We start from the raw sequence: 20,223 nt of genomic DNA on the forward strand, positions 1-20,223 counted from the left end.
TCTAATATAAAAAAATATTTAATCGATGATGATGTTAATAAAATAATTAAGAAAAATATTAATAATCAGATTATTTATTTGATTTAATTAAATTTAGTAAGTTTGATTAATTTAATAATATTATGAAAAATAATCAATAATAACAAATAAAAAATTATTAGCCAGGATAATTAAAGTTTTCTTAGGTTTTAGTAAAATAAATTTTGTTTTTAAATGTAATTTAGATAAGATAATTAATTTTTCTTTGAAAAGGTAAAATAGTAACTATAATATTGCAGTGAATCATTCAATACACATCCGGACACCGGGAAGCCTCCATGTTATAAAGGTTGGGTTTTTTTTTTAAAAAAAAACTTTAATTTTAGTGCCTATCTTCGAGGAAAAAACACTCCTTTGACTAATGTACATCTAGGGGAAGGTTTCAAAGCCTAATAAAAGAAAGGGATTGAAGAAAATCATCAGTCGCACTGCTCAGAAAAAAAAAAAAAACGAAGAAAAATCAGTACCAAGTCTCAAGAGTGATTGAAGAAAATGGAGCTGAAAGTATATGTAGATCGTCTGTCACAGCCATCAAGGGCAATTGTCATCTTCTGCAAGTAATTTTTTACTTTTTTAAAAGACCCTTTTGAATTCCCTCTGTGATGGTTTCTTCTTTGATGTAATCGTACTGAAAATGTTTTGAACTTGGGTTCCTTTTAAATTCATTCAATTTATTTGATCTGAGTTTCACATGTTTTTTTGTATAGGGCAAACAAGATAGACTTTGAAGAGGTTGGAATTGAGTTATTAAAGGGTCAGCATCTAACTCCTGAATTCAAAGGTACTCCTCGATCAAGTATTTCTTCTCTCCATATGCTTATATATGTGTTGATGTGGTGTCCTTTTGTCTAAAAATTGAGGCTTTTGTTTTCTATTTGCAAATTGAGACCACCCCTGATGGAAATTATGTTGATCAAGTGTTTTGGTTGCTTAAAATTGTGCTAATGACTGATCTCTAGCATGAAGTTGTGACACTATCTAAATCTTGATTGTAATTTCAGAAATAAATCCTATGGGAAAGGTGCCAGCTATTGTAGTTGATGGAAAGTTCAAGCTTTTTGAGAGGTAATCTAAGCACAAACTGTCAGTTGCTTGCTCGTTCTTGTGATTGATCTCTAATGTATTGGTTCCTGGAAATCTAAGACTCGAGCTTGCTGCGAGCAACTTCGCTCTATGATATAGGTTATATATGTCCACCTTGCATAAATTGTTACTACTGTGTGAGAACTTGTACTCCCTTTCGACCCATGAAATTTTTACTCATCAATTTAGTTTTTAAATTGTTCATTGGTCTTTGCAGTCACACGATCCTAATCTTTCTTGCTTCTGCATTTCCTGGAGTTGCTGATCACTGGTTAGTACAACTGTATATCCATTGTGAAGAATTTTTGTGTATTTGTATGTGACATGAATGGCTTAAAATGAAATACATATTTGGAAAGTGAATGAAATGGTTATTGAAAATGACATAGAGTTTATGTAAGCATTTATGTTCTCAATACCTAAAACTGTGTCCAACGAACCTGGAACTCTCTTGGCACTTGAGAGTTCTGGGCCACATTCTTAATCTGTTATCTTTTGTTTAAGGAAGGCAGCTTTTGTACATTATCACTTCACTTTAGGATATAAATGTAAAAATGGAAAACGTGAGTCATATTTCTATGTTCTAAAACCTATCTACTGCTGATGAATTGGATATTTGTTATAATCACACTAAAAAAAGCATGTTAGTTTTTGTATAATGCCGGTGACACTGTGTGTTTGGTTTCCAAGTGCTTTCAGAAGCAGGATTCTTAGTGTACTTGAAGATTAATTGAATTTTTTATATTATTACAAGATTGTATGCTGTGACTAGTTCTTTAGATGCAGGATTCTTAGTGTACTTGAAGATTAATTGAATTTTTTATAAGATTGTATGCTGTGACTAGTTCTTAAGAGGGTTTGCTCAACTGTTAGGTATCCAGCTGATCTTTACAGGAGAGCTGAAATTCACTCAATTTTGGATTGGCATCACTCCAACTTACGTCGTGGCTCAAGTACGTCATTGTAAATCTAATCTGAAACATTTGTTGGATTTGCTATCTCATATTGTCTATGTCATCTTGTTCTGACTTGTTAAATGCTGAAATAGACATTTTGGATTGTATTGTCCTTGCAACTTCCATTTTGAAGGTTTTGCTTATTTTCCTTTCCCACGTGTACTTTGTTCTGATGAAACCAATGTTTTTCAACTTGATGCTTCTTCAGCTGAATTTATTCAGAATGCTTTACTAGCACCTTTTTTTGGTCGACCTCTGAATCCGCAAGCAGCTGCCGAAGCCGAGAAAGTTTTGTCCTCATCCCTGTCAAAGATAGAGGCTCTGTGGCTTAAAGAGAGCGGCCAGTTCTTGCTAGGCAGTAGCCAACCATCCATAGCTGATCTATGCCTCGTCTGTGAGATAATGCAACTAGAGGTATGTAGATATGAACATTAATTTCTATATAATACAACTAGTGTTGCCGCTATTATGGGAGAAAATTCAATGGATAGTGGGATTTAGCTAAAAATTTGATAGGATATAATTTTTTTGGGAGTGAGGATTTACTTAATTTGAATGCAAGGAAAAATCCCCACTTCCTCATTCCTCCCTTTTACAACACCACCCAAGGGCTCTTCCATTCCCACAATCACAATCACAACCACAACAAAACATTATGGAGAGAGATAAGATATGGATATGTAGCAATGTGTTTGGTGTCTTCTTGGCAGTATTTTGAAATCCAGCTCTCTTCATTAGAGCACCACCTTATGTTTATTGATGCAGAAAGAGGAATCTTTGTCCCAGCTGCTTGCTTTTACATTGATTTTCTGTGACTGTTTAGATCAATAGCAGTAAGCTGATGTTTTGAGTGAACTTCCCTGCTTTGTTGATGTGTAGGAGGCCTCACACCTCAAGTTCACATGTTTCTTCAAAAAGAGCTGAAACCTAGACCAAGCTGCTTTTTTCATTGTTTTAGGATTTATGGTAGTTCATCTTGTATCCACTAATTCATTAGGGGAGGGGGGGGGATTTCTTCCTTTCCTTTTTCTTTCAAAAACATACACCCGTACACCCACACCCACACAGACTTACACTTGGTGAGCTAGGAATCTTTGTTGCTTTAAACTTGCCTTGAACATTCTATTCCCTTTTGATACCGAGGAAATGAAGTTGCTAAACTAAAGGCATTTGTTATCTGAAAGTAAAACTTTTTTGGGTCTTCAGTTTGCAGATGAAACGGATCGCAATCGCATACTTGGTCCACACAAGAAGATTCAGCAGTGGATTGAGGATACCAAAAATGCAACAAAACCACACTTTGATGAAGTGCATCAAACCCTCTTTGCAGCCAAAGTTAAATTACAGATGCAACGTAAATAGAGTAAATATTTCTTGGTTCATCATGCATAACTTTGAGCCAAGGATTTTGTGCAGCAAGACTGGATCAAATAATGAGGGGACCACAGTCCACAACGTATTAATTTAAGTACTTTTGATATTTTGTGATGTTTTGTAATGACAATTTCGGGCTTAAAAGGGATTATGTATTATTATAGACACCAGAACCGTCGTTGTGGAACTCTTTTGGATAAAAAAATTGTCAGTGGGTGTTTAAGCTCTTGAGTGATTAAAATGTCAGCCTATCATTATTTGATTCTGGGTTTAGCTACAATGCTGAGCATTGGCAACCATTGGAGTTGACTTTAATATCACCATCGAAATCCAATGGCTTATACTGCCTAGACTGCATCCGTATTTTGCTGACATTCTAGACTTTGCGTTCATTTCTTATGCAATTTTGATTTACAGTCTTATCAATTGCATTAAAGTTTTTCTAGGGTGTAAGAGACTCGTGGCAACAGAATCTACGTCATGGATCTTCACAAGGGTTATAAGCAAGCACAGCATCCAATTTGATTTGGTGGAAGCATCCAAGCACATACTTTACCATGCATAGACGATGTTCTTCTCATCGGCAAAAGCTGAGAGGCTTCTTGGCCAAAATACCTGGGAAATGCTAAACGGTGCTGGTCCTAAAGCACTATAATTAATTAAAATTAAAAAAAACTCTACCGTGCAGGAGAAACAATGTGGATGTCCACAGTGAATCTAGTGTTTATCCCATTTTACCCTCGTGAACCAAAAAATAAAGGCTTGTAATGGGATATTAGCATAGAAAGTAAAATATTTCGGTGAAATAACACAAATATATATATATATATATATATATATATATATATATATATATATATATATATATATATATATATATATATATATATATATATATATATATATATATATATATATATATATATATATATATATATATATATATATATATATATATATATATATATATATATATATATATATATATATATATATATTTTAAGAAGTAACACAGTTTGAAGATATTATAATTTTAAAATGTAATATTTAAATAATATTGCATTTTTAAAACATGACATTAAAAGTTAAGATTAAAAAATACAACATTAATTAAATATTATAGTTCAGGCAAGGCCAATTAAATTCTAGTAGCTATCCCACAACCATCCTATGAAAATTCAGTAGCAAAATCCCCTTGCATCCTACATATTTAAAAATCGTCTTGTTGGCATTCTTGAGGTGGCAAAACACTTTGCTACATATCTTATATTGGTGGCACCAAGACTTTCACCTGTGAAAGAATTCATCTGCAAACCAGTGAAAGAATTCCAGACTTTCACTAGTCTTGCTGTGGTGATTATCATTTCAAAGGTCTTTGGAATGGTGGTAATGGTTGTTTTTCATTGTGTTTTTTGCTTGGAAATTTATTAAAATAATAATAATATTTTTTTAAAATTTAGATTTTGCATCAACACATCAAAACAATCCAAAAATATTTAAAAAATTAATTTAAAATAAAATAAAATCAAACTTTCATGAAAAACAGGTTGAAGTGGAATCCTAAATGAGTACCTTAAACATGAACAAAATTCAAACATTTCATGAGCCTTGTTTAAAATCTTTTTTGCAAATTTCCTTCATATAATATTTCTCATGGAGCACTAGTCAATTGGCAACGCTTTTCTACGTATCGCCTACATTGCTCTCAATCAACTCCTGATCAACATCTATTCAGAAACCTGAGCCGAAACTAGTGTTATTAATCACTCGATCTTTATTCCATGAATATTTAGATTTTCCAGTTTCTTGGGCCTTCTGTAATTCTTCAATAAGAGGGAGCACAGAACCACACTGACTGAAGATGCTGCCATTGCAGCTCCAGCAGCCCATGGTGGTAAACGGAGCCCAGTGCCAGGAAAAAGCGCCCCGGCAGCTACTGGGATGCCAATGAGATTATACCCCAAAGCCCATATGTAGTTTAGGCGAATCCGGGAAAAGGTCTTCCTAGATAGGTCTATAGCAGTAATCACATCCTCCAAATTGCTCTTCATCAGAACTATGTCAGCTGCTTCTATAGCAATATCTGTGCCTGCACCAATTGCCATTCCAACATCGGCTGCTGCGAGTGCTGGCGAATCATTCACACCATCACCTACCATGGCCACTGTAAAGCCTCTAGCCTGTGAATCAAAGAGATTGGAAACACTGTAGCCTGTGAATCAAAGAGATTGGAAACAACTTTCACAGCTAACAAGATCCTGGGAAAATAGGGGGTGCAAGGTGCACAAATGTACCTGTAATTCCTTCACTTTCTCAGCTTTCTCCTCAGGCTTTGCTTCTGCAATAACAGTTTCGATCCCAATTTCCTTCGCAATTGAATTGGCAGTTCCCCAATTATCACCTGTGATCATGATGCTCCTAACTTTCATGGACTTGAGAATCGAAATGACTTCACGGGCACTAGGTTTTAAAGGATCTGATATGGCTAGAATTCCAGTCACTTCCCGGTCAATTGACACTAAAATCCCAGTTTGAGCCATTGTTTCAGTTTCGGCAAGCATCAGTTCTCCATCAACTGGAATAGCAATGTTCTGGTCCAATATTAAGCTCTTGTTTCCAATTATTATTTCCTTGTTTCTGACAGTTGCTTTCACTCCATAGCCAGTAATGGACTCAAAAGCTCTTGCTTCAGGCCAAACAGGGTCTTCTTCATCTTCTCTGATCTTCTTTGCGTACTCTACAATAGCCTTGGCCAAAGGGTGCTCACTATTCATCTGAGAAAGATATGCTACCTCAGTGCTAACTTATAGTCATCATAAAAGAAGAGTAGTATACATAAGGCAAACTGTAGGTTTTCCATGGAAAAAAGCTTACCTCAGTTGCTGCAATGAGTTCATAAAAATCTTGAAGTACCATGCTTTTCAACAGCGTTGTTTTGACCACCACTGGTTTTCCAATTGTAAGAGTTCCAGTTTTGTCAAACATGACGCGGTTCACCTACAAGATCATTTACCACCTCCATGACAAGTAATCTGTGAAGATCCAGAATTTGTAAATGGAAAATCGAATATTCTGGTTAACCTTATGTGCACTTTCTAATGCTTGCCCCCCTTTGATTAGAACACCTTGAGATGCTCCAACTCCTGTACCAACCATAACAGCAGTCGGAGTGGCCAATCCAAGAGCACATGGGCAGGCTATGACCATGACAGAGATTCCAAATTGGAGTGCGAGCTGAAAGCTATCCATGGAATGTGGTATCCATGATTTTGGATAGCCATGAAACACGCCAGCTAAAAACCAGGTTAGCCAAGTTGAAAATGAAAGAATGATGACCTGAAAAAAAAGGTTCAGTTGTTCACATGAATAATTCAGCTAGTTGATAAAAAAGAAATTAACAAACGAACTAAAGAAATGTATTCGTGCTTGTTATGGACTTACCAGAGGCACAAAGTATTTGGATATAGTGTCAGCAAATTTCTGCACCGGCGCTTTAGCCAATTGAGCTGATTCAATAAGCCGAACAATCTGTGAAAGGGCACTGTCTGATCCAACCCTCGTTGCTTTAATATGCAGTACCCCATTTTCATTTAAAGTGCCCCCAATCACGGGGTCACCCATCCCCTTCTTCACTGGTATTGCTTCTCCTGTTATCATGCTCTCATTCACATGGCTTGCTCCCCAGATGATAAGACCATCTGAAGCAACTTTTGCACCCGGAAGAATTTTGATCACATCATTTTTTTGTACCAGCCTACTGTCTATTTCTTCTTCGCTTAAAATGTTCCCATAATCATCCAGGGTTAATAATATTGCCGTCTCAGGTTCCAAGTCCATAAGCTTGGCAATGGCCTCAGATGTCTTTCCCTTAGCCATTACCTCGAGGTACTTCCCAAGAAGAATAATTGAGATTAGCATTGAGCTAGTCTCGAAGAAATCGGCACACTCAAAATCTGGAGAGCCAGCAGCTCTCAGTACTGAGTAGACTGAATAGAAGTAGGCTGCATTGGTTCCTAAAGCAATCAAAACATCCATGTTAGCTGAACCACGCCGCAATGCTTTATAAGATCCAGTATAGAATCTCCGGCCTATAATGAATTGCACTGGGGTGGATAGCATCCATTTCAATACCTCTCCTACATTTAGCATATTGACTACTTTGGTGTCTAGCTGACAGTTAATTATGGGGATATACATAAATACCATGGAAATTAGAAACACAGGAATTGTGAAAACCAAACTCCATAAGAAGGTGCTACGGTATTGCTTGATTTCATCTTGTCTGTGAGTTTCTTTCTCTTCTCCTTGTGGATACACAAGTCCCTTGAAATTTTCAGACCCAGCTGATTCAATGGCCTTGATGAATTTTCTAGGACCTGTCATACTTGGTTTGTAAGAGATGGAAACTTTATCGAGTTCAGAGTCTATCTCGATTGCTTGAACTCCTGGAAGTGTTTGAAGAGAATTTTCTATTATTTGCATTGAATGACCTGCCCCTAAACCATCAACTTTAAGATCTATCTTGCTCACGTCTTCTCCAGCGCTCACGAGCATGGTTTGAAATCCTATATCTTCCATGGCTTCTAGTAGGTGGTTGGAGTTCAGGATCTTTGGATCATAGTAAACTTCAGCCTCTTCAGTTTCCAAGGCTAGCTGGATTCTTTGTACACCATGAATTGCTTGCAGAACTATTTCAGCTGTACAGCAGCACGAAGTGCATCTAATTCCATTGATCTGAATTCTGCATACTTGACTGGGTCTTTCATTGATCTCATCTTCAATCAATGTGGCTGGAAATCCAGCATCTTCAATAGTCTCACGAATAGTTTCTTCCTAAAAAATGATGGAAAAGAACAGGGAAAATTATTTTGACATACAGCTTCAATTCAAAACCCAGTGGAAATATCCTGCCTTCAATTATAGTCCAGGAGGAATCAGTCAGTAAACAACAATAAATCAATAACATTTTAGGCAACATCAACCATTTTTCTGTTCAAACATTTGAATTAGCGACGTTAATTATAAGGAATACACCACTACAAATCTAAGGAGGGCTGCAAGAAATTTGTCATGAATGAACCTGGGAAGGCACTTTAGTCTGGCTCTGGTAGTGGTGTTCCTTGAACGTTAAGAAAAACCATGATCAAATAATGCAAGTTCCCTTATCTCAAGAGGTGTTTTTTTCTGCTCTCTTTTTTACCAAAACTCCTGAGTACCCCCTTAGATTTGAGTCTTGTGAATTTTAATTTTTTTTTATTAATATTAACGTGGATGTCGGGCAACTTACACGAACCTTGACAGTAACCTAAAAATACTCAAACTCGTGACGATATGAATTGTAATTTTATTTCTCTACCAAGAGGTGGCCCTTCGAGGCCACAATCATGATGAATTCATGATCTGTCAATCAAGAAAAAGATAACACTTGCTTGGTGCACTGACTGAGAAAGGAAAGTGGCATGTTTCCCGTTCTGACACGAAAACAAACCATTATCTGGTAAAGGGAAAAGTGAAGGGGATGTGCATTTTCATTTGCCTATATATCCGAAATAGATGCAAATGTGCCGAATGGATAGTTGCCTAGATCAAATTCATCCTGCTTCAACTCCACTACCAAAGAAAAAACAAAACCATGAGATGTTGCTATCTATACAAAAGAAATTGGAAAAAGAAATGAAATGAAAAGACAAAAAAAAGCTAAAAATATATCATGCATTTTGACCACTTTCCACTGTAATGGCATGTGCCTTGTAGGTTAATTGACATGCTTGCTGTCATTTTCATGTCTCATGATAATCTATTTTGAGTCTCGATCCATGTCTCCAAAAAAGAAAAAGGTTTGCGACTGGATGACTATAGCTTTGCTTCTAAGCAGTGTTCATCAACTAGGAAAAGTTGAAGTGATAAAGACTTAGAGGCCATCATGAGAAATAAATTAACAAATAGAAGGATGAACTTCCTTTTCTCTCGTGACATTAAGGATACTAATTGTGTCCGACACACACTAAAAAGAATGCTCCTTTTTCAATGAAGATAGATTGGAACTCTCACTTGAGAACAAAAATAAAGCCAGGTTGGATTACTTTTTTTTTTGACACAATACAAAGCAACAGAACATACAAATTAACCCCCCTACAACATGCTAATAACTTTACAGCTTTAGAAAATGAGTTATGCAGGCTAAGGAAAATAACCAAGCATGTATGCCTAATCTTTGTTAGTATTTTCTTGGAAAACAAGCAGCACACAGAACATACTTACATTAACAAGACTACTGGGGTAAAACAGGACTTGAGCCCTATTGTTCAAGACATCAACAACGGCTTCAAGAATTCCAGGAAGCCTTTTGAGAGCTTTCTCAACTGAACCAGCGCAAGCAGAACATGTCATTCCTGTGACTGCAAACATTGCCTTCGCCTCTGTTCCCTTCACGTCCACTGCCACGCCTTTCGGATACTTTGGCATCGATGGATAGTGTGGCCTTGCCAACAGGTCCCCACAATTCTCCCTGCGTAAACAAGTTAATTTCAAGAACATGGTAGCCATTAAAAGGTTAGAAAGGTGGCTGTGTTTTATGCTTGTGGAGCTCGTAGTTTTGCAGTTAAGATATTGCTGCACAAAACATCTAAATACTGAAACTTTGAGCAATTTCTCAGTAAGACAACATTATTGCCTTCACGGCATTGTCTGTATTTTGTGTTACTTTATAACAAAGTTCGAAGGCTGGGGGGCTCTCAGCGAGAGGTAGTGGCCATAGAGAAAGGTTCTTCTAAATGGTTTATGATTGAGAATCTTAGGTTGAGTGGAGTTATGATCTTGTTTGATTTAAAAAGGAAGAAAAGAAGAATTTAGTGAATGGTTAAATGGTCCTACCAGAGCAATACTTGTTATGATTCTTGAGGAAATTTAATTTAGAGGGTCCACCATTTTCTAAGTTGTAATAGAGCTGTTATTGCTGTTTCCTTTCATGACATAGAACTATTTGGTACAAAATTATGCATTTATCTTTACGATTTTCAATATTAATCAAATGCAAGCATGATAGAAAATTTGATGGCATATCACTACTAGAAAATCATGGAATAGCAATAAAATTACCTGACGACAACAATGACATAAGGTATTCATCAAACATTATTAATGTAATTAGTGGTGTAATAAATGTTGTCAGTAACTACTAAAAAATTATTGGCAAAATAAAAATAATTAAAAAATCAATAAATATTTTGTTAATAATTTCATTAATAATATAATACATCATTATTTATAAATAGAATTATTGATGAAAATATTTTATCACCAATTCTCATTGAAACTTCTATCAGTGAACTTAAAAATATTGTAATCGACAACAACCTTATCTCTTCGCATCTTTTTTTTTTTCTTTTAATATGAAAAACAATAGTCCTTCCCCCTATCTTGCCACAATCCAGCTCTCATCCTCGTAAATTTAACTACCTCAACATTTAATAATATTAGCATCGTTGTTTTGGTTCAATTTTTTTCTAAATATTCATTAAATGAAATAAGCAAATTTACATATTTATATTTTAGGTTAATTTATTGATTTTTTTCTTTACTATTATATATTTAAATGTTTCACAAATTTTTCTTAGAGAATCTTATTATATTAAAGTAAGATTTGTAAGATAGAATTTGTTTGAGATTCAGGAGAAATTGAATTTTTTTGTTATTGGATGAAATTGAGTTTTAAATTAAGTTTAATTTTGTAATTTAGATGTATTATACCGAAAGAAATGATGAGTTATTTCATGAGTACTATTCATATTTTATTAATTTTATTGTTAAGTTGAAAATTTAAAAAAAATAAATATTTTTGGGATATTAATTTTATTATTAAGTTGAAAATTTTAAAAAAATTAAATATTTTTGGGATTGATAATAATTGAAAGATATTAATTTAGATCGAATAAGTTTGAATTGAATAAATGATAGATTATTTGATTAATTATTTAGTTCATATTTTAATGCAACATTAAATTTGTGTACAAATTATAACTGGGTATTAGATTATGAATTTATTATTAATTACTAAAGTGAAATTTTGAGTTGATAGTTATATTATTAATAAATATTATCATCAATATTCTATATAGATTTCATAAGTAATAAATAATTATTTTTAAATATATTAAGATTCACTAAAAAGATTGTACAATGAAGATTATTGTAAAGGATTTGATAGTTTTATTAATTTTATACTTTATAATCCAAACAATATTAATAAAAATAGAATTAAAAGTTCATGCATAAAGTGTAAAAAAAATAAATTCTATCAAACAAATGTTATGATAATAAATCTTTCAAAAAAAAGATTCATAGTGAAATGTATTAAAAAAATATATATTAGAAATAGTTTAATTCATGAGTTTTCAACATCAAGAACTTCAAACAATATACAACTATTGAGAAAGAAACCAATCACTGCAATAAATAGGATTAAATTTTCACTTCTACAATGTTTTCATTTAGTGTTGAAAACTGAGAGGCTGAGAAACCCAAATTATTAATGGGCTGAAAATTGCCGAACATTGGGCCAATCGCCACACGTGCAGCCCACCATTACAACAGACCAAAATAGACAAGTCAGGAGATGCCACTTGCTTTGCTGGTTTTCTATCAGCAAATTATCAATTAGACGCCATTTCTGGAAGTCAATCCTGCAGGTTGACTCCGGAAAATCTTACCCCCTACGTGGCAAGAACACCACAGACAAGGGGAACGGACAAAAGCAGGTTCACGGTGTAATAAAGTAAATACCTCTATTAATTCAATATCACACACACACACACCCTACCTCTATTAATTCAATATCACACACACCCACACACTCACACAAGCACACATAAATTAATTACTTGCGAAGCAAGAAGTCTAATATTTATCGAGCAGGTAGAACCTAACACATAAATTTTCAAATATATATTTGAAAATTTTATTTTCTTGGGCTAATTTGTTGAAACTGGGGACATTATTATCCGAACTTGATCCATGATCAATTCACAAATTGGTTGAAAATGAATAAAATAAAATCAATTGTCTACATTATATTATTATAAATATAAAATATTAAGATATTTTTTTATAAATTATAGTTTTGATTTTTTTTGTGAAAAATAATTATAATCTTGATGTATTAAGATTTTGTTTTGGTTTTCAACAAATAAAAACGTTTTCCAATGGAAAAACAAAAACTAAAAGAGAAAAAAAGTAATTTTATATTTTTTTCATGTAGTTGGTATATACTTTGGATTAGAATAGACAATTTGCTTTATTTTGTGTTTACTAGACACTAGACGAGACTCGACCAACCCAATGTCTAGATCATTTCAAGTTTAAAAAAATAAAAGAAGAACTAATGAGATTTAACTTAGTCGACTCAAGATATATAAAACATGATTAAAAAATTTATTGATTTGTTTATATTTTTTTTAGTTGAAACGAGATTGCTTTGATTATTTTTTAATTGGATTGACCCTCCCAAGTCATGACTCTAGTCTTACTCTAGGTCGACCTAACCATTTTAACCCGTGGTTCAGGCCTTGTCCCGGATCAACTCTCCAGTTGGATATTAATAATGACTCTAGTCTTACTCTAGGTCGACCTCCAAATTAAGTTTTAAAATAATGATGATAATCATTTTTATTCTTATAGTGCTTTGGGTAAACTCAACCTAACCATTTTAACCCGTGGTTCAGGTCTTGTCCCGGATCAACTCTCTAGTTGGATATTAACATTATGATAATAATTATTTTTATTCTTATATTAATCTAGGTCAATGTTCAACCCGACCATGACCTCGAGTCGACTCTTTAAATGAGTTTTACACCATATCATTTTTATCTTTACGTTAACTTTGGATCAATGGTCAGCCCTACTCATGACTTGGGCCTCGTCTTGAGTCGGGTTTTAAGACTATAATAATAATTATTTTTATCCTTATGTTATCCTAGATCAATGTTCAACTTAACTTATGACTTGAGTTTGTCACTAGTTTAACTCTCGAGTTAGATTTTAAAATTATAATAATATTTTTTTTTATTTTTATGTTGATCTGAATCAATGGTCAACCAGTTCCATGACCCAAGTCTTGCTTCGTGTCTATTCCTAGTTAAATTTTAAAATTACAATAATAATTATTTATTTTTTTACGTTAACTCGGATTATCTAAAATAAACTTTGTACATGATTGGACAAGTTTATCCTACAATTCCTTCTAAAAAGACAAAAAATTCTCTATTAAAATAACTTCGACATGATAAAAATAAATTTTTATATTATTAAAAAATACACCAAACAACTTTATAAAAAAAATTACCTTATCTCGTACATTATTATCCAGCATACCAGACAAAGGCAACGAGTACAAACGGGATTAGCTACTTGCAAGAAAATGGCAACATAAGAAAGTAGCCACGCAGGCCACTATGGTTTGGTAGTGGTTGTACCGATATTGGTTTTGCCTCACGAGTCATGTCTATACCTAACAAGAATAGTTTATTTCTTGATTTCGGAAAAGGAAGGTTTTAAGCCTTTCTGTCCTCATGTTTACAATGAATATTAAAGAAGGAAAGATTCAGAGTTTGGACTTTCTCCCCGTGTTGATATAAGAATGGAAAACGCTGAGCAATAATATTCTAGAATGTTTTCGCATAGTGCTGATCAGTGTGGTTAGGAAAACGAAATCCAGGTTTGATTATATATTCAAGATCTTCACAGCAAGCAAGTGGATGCCACTTCGTCCATGCATGTTTCTATCATCTATTGCTCATTAAAAATTTCTCTCCTTCAGAATAAGAAAAGATAACGATGAGAATGCGAAACCTCCACACCACATGGAATCGTTAGGTCACGGATAAAGACCCTATTCCACGTGATGCATGAGCACAAACTGTCTAGCAATGCGTCCTGAGTGAACTTTTCGCTAACCCCACAGGACTCCCTTCTGTTTATCAACATTTCTGATCATCACCTGCTGCTCAACCTAACAATTGCAGCATGCATGGACGCTATGGCTTGCCACAGATTTTAGTGTTTGTCTTGCTTTCGGTTACAGCCATTTGTCCATGACAACTATTTATATTTTCATCAGCAAAAACTACGAAGGAAATTGCAGGTTTACATCAATCTTGCTGGGATGATTATCAAAAAAAAATAAAAAATACAGCAAACTGAATAAGTTATTACATGCATCAGAAAATGTTTTTTTCGTTGCTGATCTTCCTGAAGGCCTTCATTTGATACTTAATACTTGCATTGGCATTTAAGAAGAATCGACGGTGCATGTTACCACTAGAAAATGTATTTATATAGAAAAACAAATAACAAGCATCAACAACTTTGTGCAGACTATCTACACTGCTCAAGGAACACATGCTTAAGTTTATCACAAGGCAAATTCCACTCCTTCACGGGGGGAAAAAAAACCTGAATCCAAACCATTGTAATTATTAATCACTCGATCATTATTCCACCGATATCTAGATTTTCCAGCTTCTTGGGCCTTTTATAATTCTTCAACAAGAGTGAGCACACCACAACGCTGACTGAAGAGGCTGCCATTGCAGCTCCAGCAATCCAGGGTGGTAAGCGAAATCCAGTTCCTGGAAAAAAGGCCCCGGCAGCTATTGGAATGCCTAGGAGGTTATAGCCCAAAGCCCAAATGTAGTTCAGGCGAATTCGGAAGAAGGTTTTCCGGGAGAGGTCTATGGCAGTAATCACATCCTCCAGGTTACTCTTCATTAGAACTATATCAGCTGCCTCTATAGCAATATCTGTGCCTGCACCAATTGCCATACCAACATCTGCGACTACAAGTGCTGGTGAATCATTTATACCATCCCCTACCATTGCCACTATATAGCCTGCAGCCTATGAATGAAAAAAAATTGAAGTACAGAAAAAATCTTCTTAAGTAGTAAATTAATGGAGAAAAGGAAAAACAAAGTTCAATTATGTACCTGTAATTCCTTCACTTTCTCAGCTTTATGCTCAGGCTTAGCTTCTGCAATAACAGTTTCAATCCCAACTTCCCTGGCAATGGAATTTGCAGTTCCCCAGTTGTCACCTGTCACCATGATGCTCCTAACTTTCATGGACTGGAGAATGGAAATGACTTCATGAGCACCCGGTTTCAATGGATCTGATATAGCTAGAACTCCAGTCACTTCCCTATCAATAGATACTAAAATCCCAGTTTGAGCCATCCCTTCAGTTTCTGCGAGGATCTCTTCTGCGTCAATTGAAATGGGGATGTTGTTTTCCAACATCAAACTTTTATTTCCCACTATCACTTCCTTGTTTCTGACGATAGCCTTCACTCCGTGTCCGGTAATGGACTCAAAATCTTGTGCTTCTGGCCACTTAGGGCTTTCTTCATCTTCTCTGAATTTCTTGGCATACTGTACAATGGCCTTGGCCAATGGGTGTTCACTGTTTACCTGAGGTGGTTGCGCAAAACCAACTTTATATCAATGTTCATCACACAATAAACATTAAGCAGATACTTTAACCTAGATTCTCTATGCTTCAGTAGAGACACTAGAATGACCAAAGATTTAGATTATGTTGGCAAGCAGACACTCTAACAGTGAGTTCATATAAGGAGGAAAGCTTACCTCAGCTGCAGCTACGAGCTCATAAAAATCCCTCAGTGCCAAATTTTTCAAGAGTCTTGTGCTAACAACCACAGGCTTTCCAATCGTAAGAGTTCCTGTCTTGTCAAAGACAATGCAATTCACCTGAAAAATCATTTATCAGAAAAGGAGTCCCTGAAAGGCTCGTGCCTCATGTACAGAATTTCTTAGGACTGAAAAAAAGTTTAATGACTAGAACATATTTCAGTTTCTCAGATTGCCAGAAATGATCTTGAAGTATTACGTGAATTCGTCAGGACAATGCCTATAATATCATGGTTCTGTGAATAGAAATAGAAATTTGAAATTTCTTGCTAACCTTATGTGCACTTTCTAATGCTTGGCCACCTTTGATTAGAACACCTTGAGATGCACCGACTCCAGTACCAACCATGACAGCAGTTGGAGTTGCTAATCCAAGAGCGCAAGGGCAGGCTATGACCATAACAGAGATTCCGAATTGGAGAGCAAGCTGAAAGCTATCCATGGACTTTGGTATCCAAGAGCCTGGATATCCATGGAACTTTCCAGCTAAAAACCACGCAAGCCAGGTTGAAAAGGAAAGAATAATAACCTGCAAACGTTGATCGGAAATTAACAAAGTAGAATGCTTATGCGAAATACTGGTGACAGAAATTCAAATCAACTTGTGAAATTAATGGTTACTTCGAACTGTGTATTATATACTTACAAAAGGAACAAAGTATCTGGAGATACGATCAGCAAACTTCTGGACAGGAGCTTTTGCCATCTGAGCTGACTCAACAAGTCGAACAATCTGTGAAAGAGCACTCTCCGATCCAACCCTCGTTGCCTTAATATGCAACACCCCATTCTCATTCACAGTCCCTCCAATAACTGTGTCACCTTTCCTCTTTGCAACTGGCCGCGCTTCTCCTGTTATCATGCTCTCATTCACGTGACTCTGCCCCCAAATAACAAAACCATCTGAAGCTATTTTGGCACCAGGTATGATTTTAATCACATCATTCCTTTGTATCAACCGACTATCAATTTCTTCTTCGCTGATCACATTTCCTTGATCATCCAAAGTCAACAATATTGCAGTGCCGGGTGCCAAGTCCATAAGCTTGGCAATGGCTTCTGATGTCTTTCCCTTAGCCAGAACCTCAAGATACTTCCCGAGAAGAATGAATGAGATAAGCATTGAGCTAGTCTCAAAGAAATCTGTGGACTCAAAACTTGGAGATGTAGCGGATCTCAACACCGAATAGACTGAATAAAAGTAGGCTGCATTTGTTCCTAAGGCGATCAACACATCCATGTTAGGAGAACCGTTCCTCAAAGCTTTATAAGAACCTGTATAAAATCGACGGCCTATGATGAACTGAACTGGAGTAGATAGCACCCACTTCAAGATTGCTCCTATAGACAGCATATTGACTATTTTGGTGTCCAATGCATGCTTAATTCCAGGAATGTACATAAAAATCATGGATATTAAAAACACTGGAACTGTGAAAACCAAACTCCATAGGAAAGATCGGTAATATTGTTTAATTTCCTCTTTTCTGTGGCTTTCTCTTCCTCCTCCTTCAGGAAATATCGTTGCCTTGAATCGCCCTGACGTCCCGGTTGATTCAATCACATTGATAAAATTTCTGGGACCAGTTACATCCGGTTTGTAAGAAAGGGAAATTTTGTTGACTTCAGGATCCATGTCTATACTCTGAACACCAGGGAGAGCTTGAAGAGAATTTTCAATTATTCTCAGTGAATTCTGTGTTCTTACTCCATCAATTTTGAGACCTATCTTGCTCATGTCTACGCCGGTACTAAGTAGTATGGCTTCAAATCCTGTATCGGTTATTGCTTCCAATATCTGATTGTAGCTCAGGACATTTGGATCATAATGAACTTCTGCTTCTTCAGTTGCTAAAGCTGCTTGAGCTTTCTGCACACCTGGAATTGCTTGCAAAGCTTGTTCAATAGTAGAGGAGCAAGAAGTGCAAGTCATTCCATTAATACGAATTCGGCATGCTTGAGTGGATCTATCACTGTTCCCTTCTTGAATCAATGCAGCCTCAAATCCAGCATCTTCAATAGTCTCACGAATGGTCTCTTCCTATCATTATCCGATTAATATGTCAACAAATTGATGGGAGTGGAAATACACCTTAAGACAGTTAGTGAGCGGTGTACTGCTATAAACTATCAGCTCGGGCAACTTGACATGACAATATAGGTTAGTGAAATGCAATGTCAGATTTTGCAACTTAGAAGGAGCACTAGACATGTTTGTATTCCATCTATAGCTAGCTAATGATAAGGAACTGAGCATACTTCGTTATAACCTTAAATAATTCTCTCCTATTTCACAAAACCAAGAACTCTCAGATGGCATTAACTAACAATAGGGGACTTAACATCTAAAATTACAGACAAATTAGTTACAAATTACTGTAAGATTCAAAGAAGAAGAGCAAATGATAAAAGTTCCTTCTGCCTCTCGCTTTTCTTAATTTCAAACTAAGAACATTAAAGAATTCCAATTGCTTCTCCTTCACGCATAATACAAAATAAAAAATAAAAAAGTTGGATCAAGAAAAGATTAATAACTTACGTTAACGAAACTGGGGTAGAACAGAACTTGAGCCTTGTTATTCAAGACATCAACAACAGCTTCTTTAATCCCAGGAAGCCTCTTGACAGCTTTCTCAACAGATCCAGCACAAGCAGAACATGTCATTCCCATCACAGAAAACACTGCCTTTGCCTCTGATCCTTCCACGTTCGTTTCTTGAACTGAAACCCCTTTCGGGTACTTCGGCATCGAAGGATACCTTGGCCTTGGTGATAAATCCCCATAGGTACTCTCTTTGCGAATGCATGCTAAAGCCAAGAATTTGGTTGCCATGAAATAAAGTGTTTATGTATACGTGCGTTCTTTCAATTACCTGCACAGGTAGATATAACTATATAGGAGATGTTGTTGTGTTTGAAATCTTAAGAAAGAGGATTTCTGTAATGAAGGAGACTATTTATAGGGGAGATCGGGGAAATTTAATTTGCCGACAGCAACCAGTTGAGAATTAATCCAACGGCGGTGATTGGCTGATTTGTTTGACTGCAAACAAATTATGGCGTGCGTATATAAACATACATACATATAACTTGTTTGGCCTTTTGTGTTTCCTAAAACACATTGAATTCTAAAAATATTTTAAAAATAAATTTTGTATAATTAAACAGAATTTAAAATAAAATATAAAATTCAAATTCAATTTTTTTCAAAAGCACTTTTAATCAAATAAAAAAAACCAACTCATAATGAATATACTACTAGAGAATCAGCTCATGACTTTCCATTTGTGATTAGAAAAACAGCAAACAACTTAAATTTTCAATTGACAGTTCTGAAATCATAACCTTTTATAAAGTGACTAAGAATATAGAGTAAAACAAAATATTTTAATAGATTCTCCGGTTGGGTGTGTTCTACGATCAATCTTCATACGTTGAGATTAAACCACCTTTCATATACTACAAGGCAGGCAAGCTATTCACTCCATGATTAAGAAATTCATGAGAATATGAATTCTCATAGCTTAATTTCGAAGTTTGACCTCTGATAGCACCTTTTTAATAGTTTGAACATATAGCTCCTTAAATTGAGCGAGGAAGACATTATATTAATTACTTATTATTGAAAGGAGCTCAAGTTCGATGCTTGTCTGTATAGGATAAACGCAAGTTTAGTGGAAGAGGAAATTTAATATTCTATCAATCTTCAAACTATTTATATATTCAAGTTAATCCTTTCTTTTAAGTATTGTTATCGCCTTCCGTCCACATTAATGGTTTTGAACTGCACGTAAACCCTTCTTCCTCTGCCGTATATAGTACGTACGTAGTATTATAGCCGCCCACAATCAATGATTAATTACAATTAAAGAGTTAATGATAATATATAGTAGTTATAATTAAGGAAAGTGGAAGATTTGTATCATTGCAACGAACTGAAATGGCCCTGTTACGAAAATGGAAAGCTATCCTAGCCTCCTTTTGTAAATAGGACATTTTTTAAGTTTCAATATTTCTATAAATAAAATTAAAAAAAAATGCACAGGAAATTAAAGACCCATTAGCCATGT

The 20,223-nt window shown here is 35.2% G+C and overlaps 3 protein-coding genes across 3 annotated transcripts; 1 reads left to right on the plus strand and 2 right to left on the minus strand.

Annotated features, from left to right (window-relative positions):
• The first annotated feature begins 415 nt into the window (after positions 1-415).
• On the plus strand, positions 416-3,682 carry LOC105124396 (glutathione S-transferase T1). Its single transcript, XM_011024412.1, has 7 exons — positions 416-596; positions 747-820; positions 1,041-1,104; positions 1,340-1,393; positions 1,996-2,075; positions 2,287-2,492; positions 3,285-3,682. Exons 1-7 carry the CDS (start codon positions 532-534, stop codon positions 3,438-3,440), a joined length of 699 nt encoding a protein of 232 aa, XP_011022714.1. The 5' UTR covers positions 416-531; the 3' UTR covers positions 3,441-3,682.
• A 1,378-nt stretch (positions 3,683-5,060) lies between these two features.
• LOC105124399 (probable copper-transporting ATPase HMA5) lies at positions 5,061-10,254 on the minus strand. Its single transcript, XM_011024414.1, has 6 exons — positions 9,714-10,254; positions 6,894-8,285; positions 6,534-6,788; positions 6,327-6,449; positions 5,747-6,226; positions 5,061-5,632 (listed from the first exon to the last, which is right to left on the minus strand). Exons 1-6 carry the CDS (start codon positions 9,996-9,998, stop codon positions 5,216-5,218), a joined length of 2,952 nt encoding a protein of 983 aa, XP_011022716.1. The 5' UTR covers positions 9,999-10,254; the 3' UTR covers positions 5,061-5,215.
• Positions 10,255-14,735: 4,481 nt separating this feature from the next.
• LOC105124397 (probable copper-transporting ATPase HMA5) lies at positions 14,736-19,721 on the minus strand. Its single transcript, XM_011024413.1, has 7 exons — positions 19,603-19,721; positions 18,693-19,106; positions 16,800-18,194; positions 16,428-16,682; positions 16,091-16,213; positions 15,434-15,913; positions 14,736-15,344 (listed from the first exon to the last, which is right to left on the minus strand). Exons 2-7 carry the CDS (start codon positions 18,984-18,986, stop codon positions 14,928-14,930), a joined length of 2,964 nt encoding a protein of 987 aa, XP_011022715.1. The 5' UTR covers positions 18,987-19,106; positions 19,603-19,721; the 3' UTR covers positions 14,736-14,927.
• Between the last annotated feature and the right edge of the window lie 502 nt (positions 19,722-20,223).

Source organism: Populus euphratica, unplaced genomic scaffold, assembly GCF_000495115.2.
Source record: "Populus euphratica unplaced genomic scaffold, PopEup_1.0 scaffold4.1, whole genome shotgun sequence".
Taxonomy (NCBI): domain Eukaryota; kingdom Viridiplantae; phylum Streptophyta; class Magnoliopsida; order Malpighiales; family Salicaceae; genus Populus; species Populus euphratica.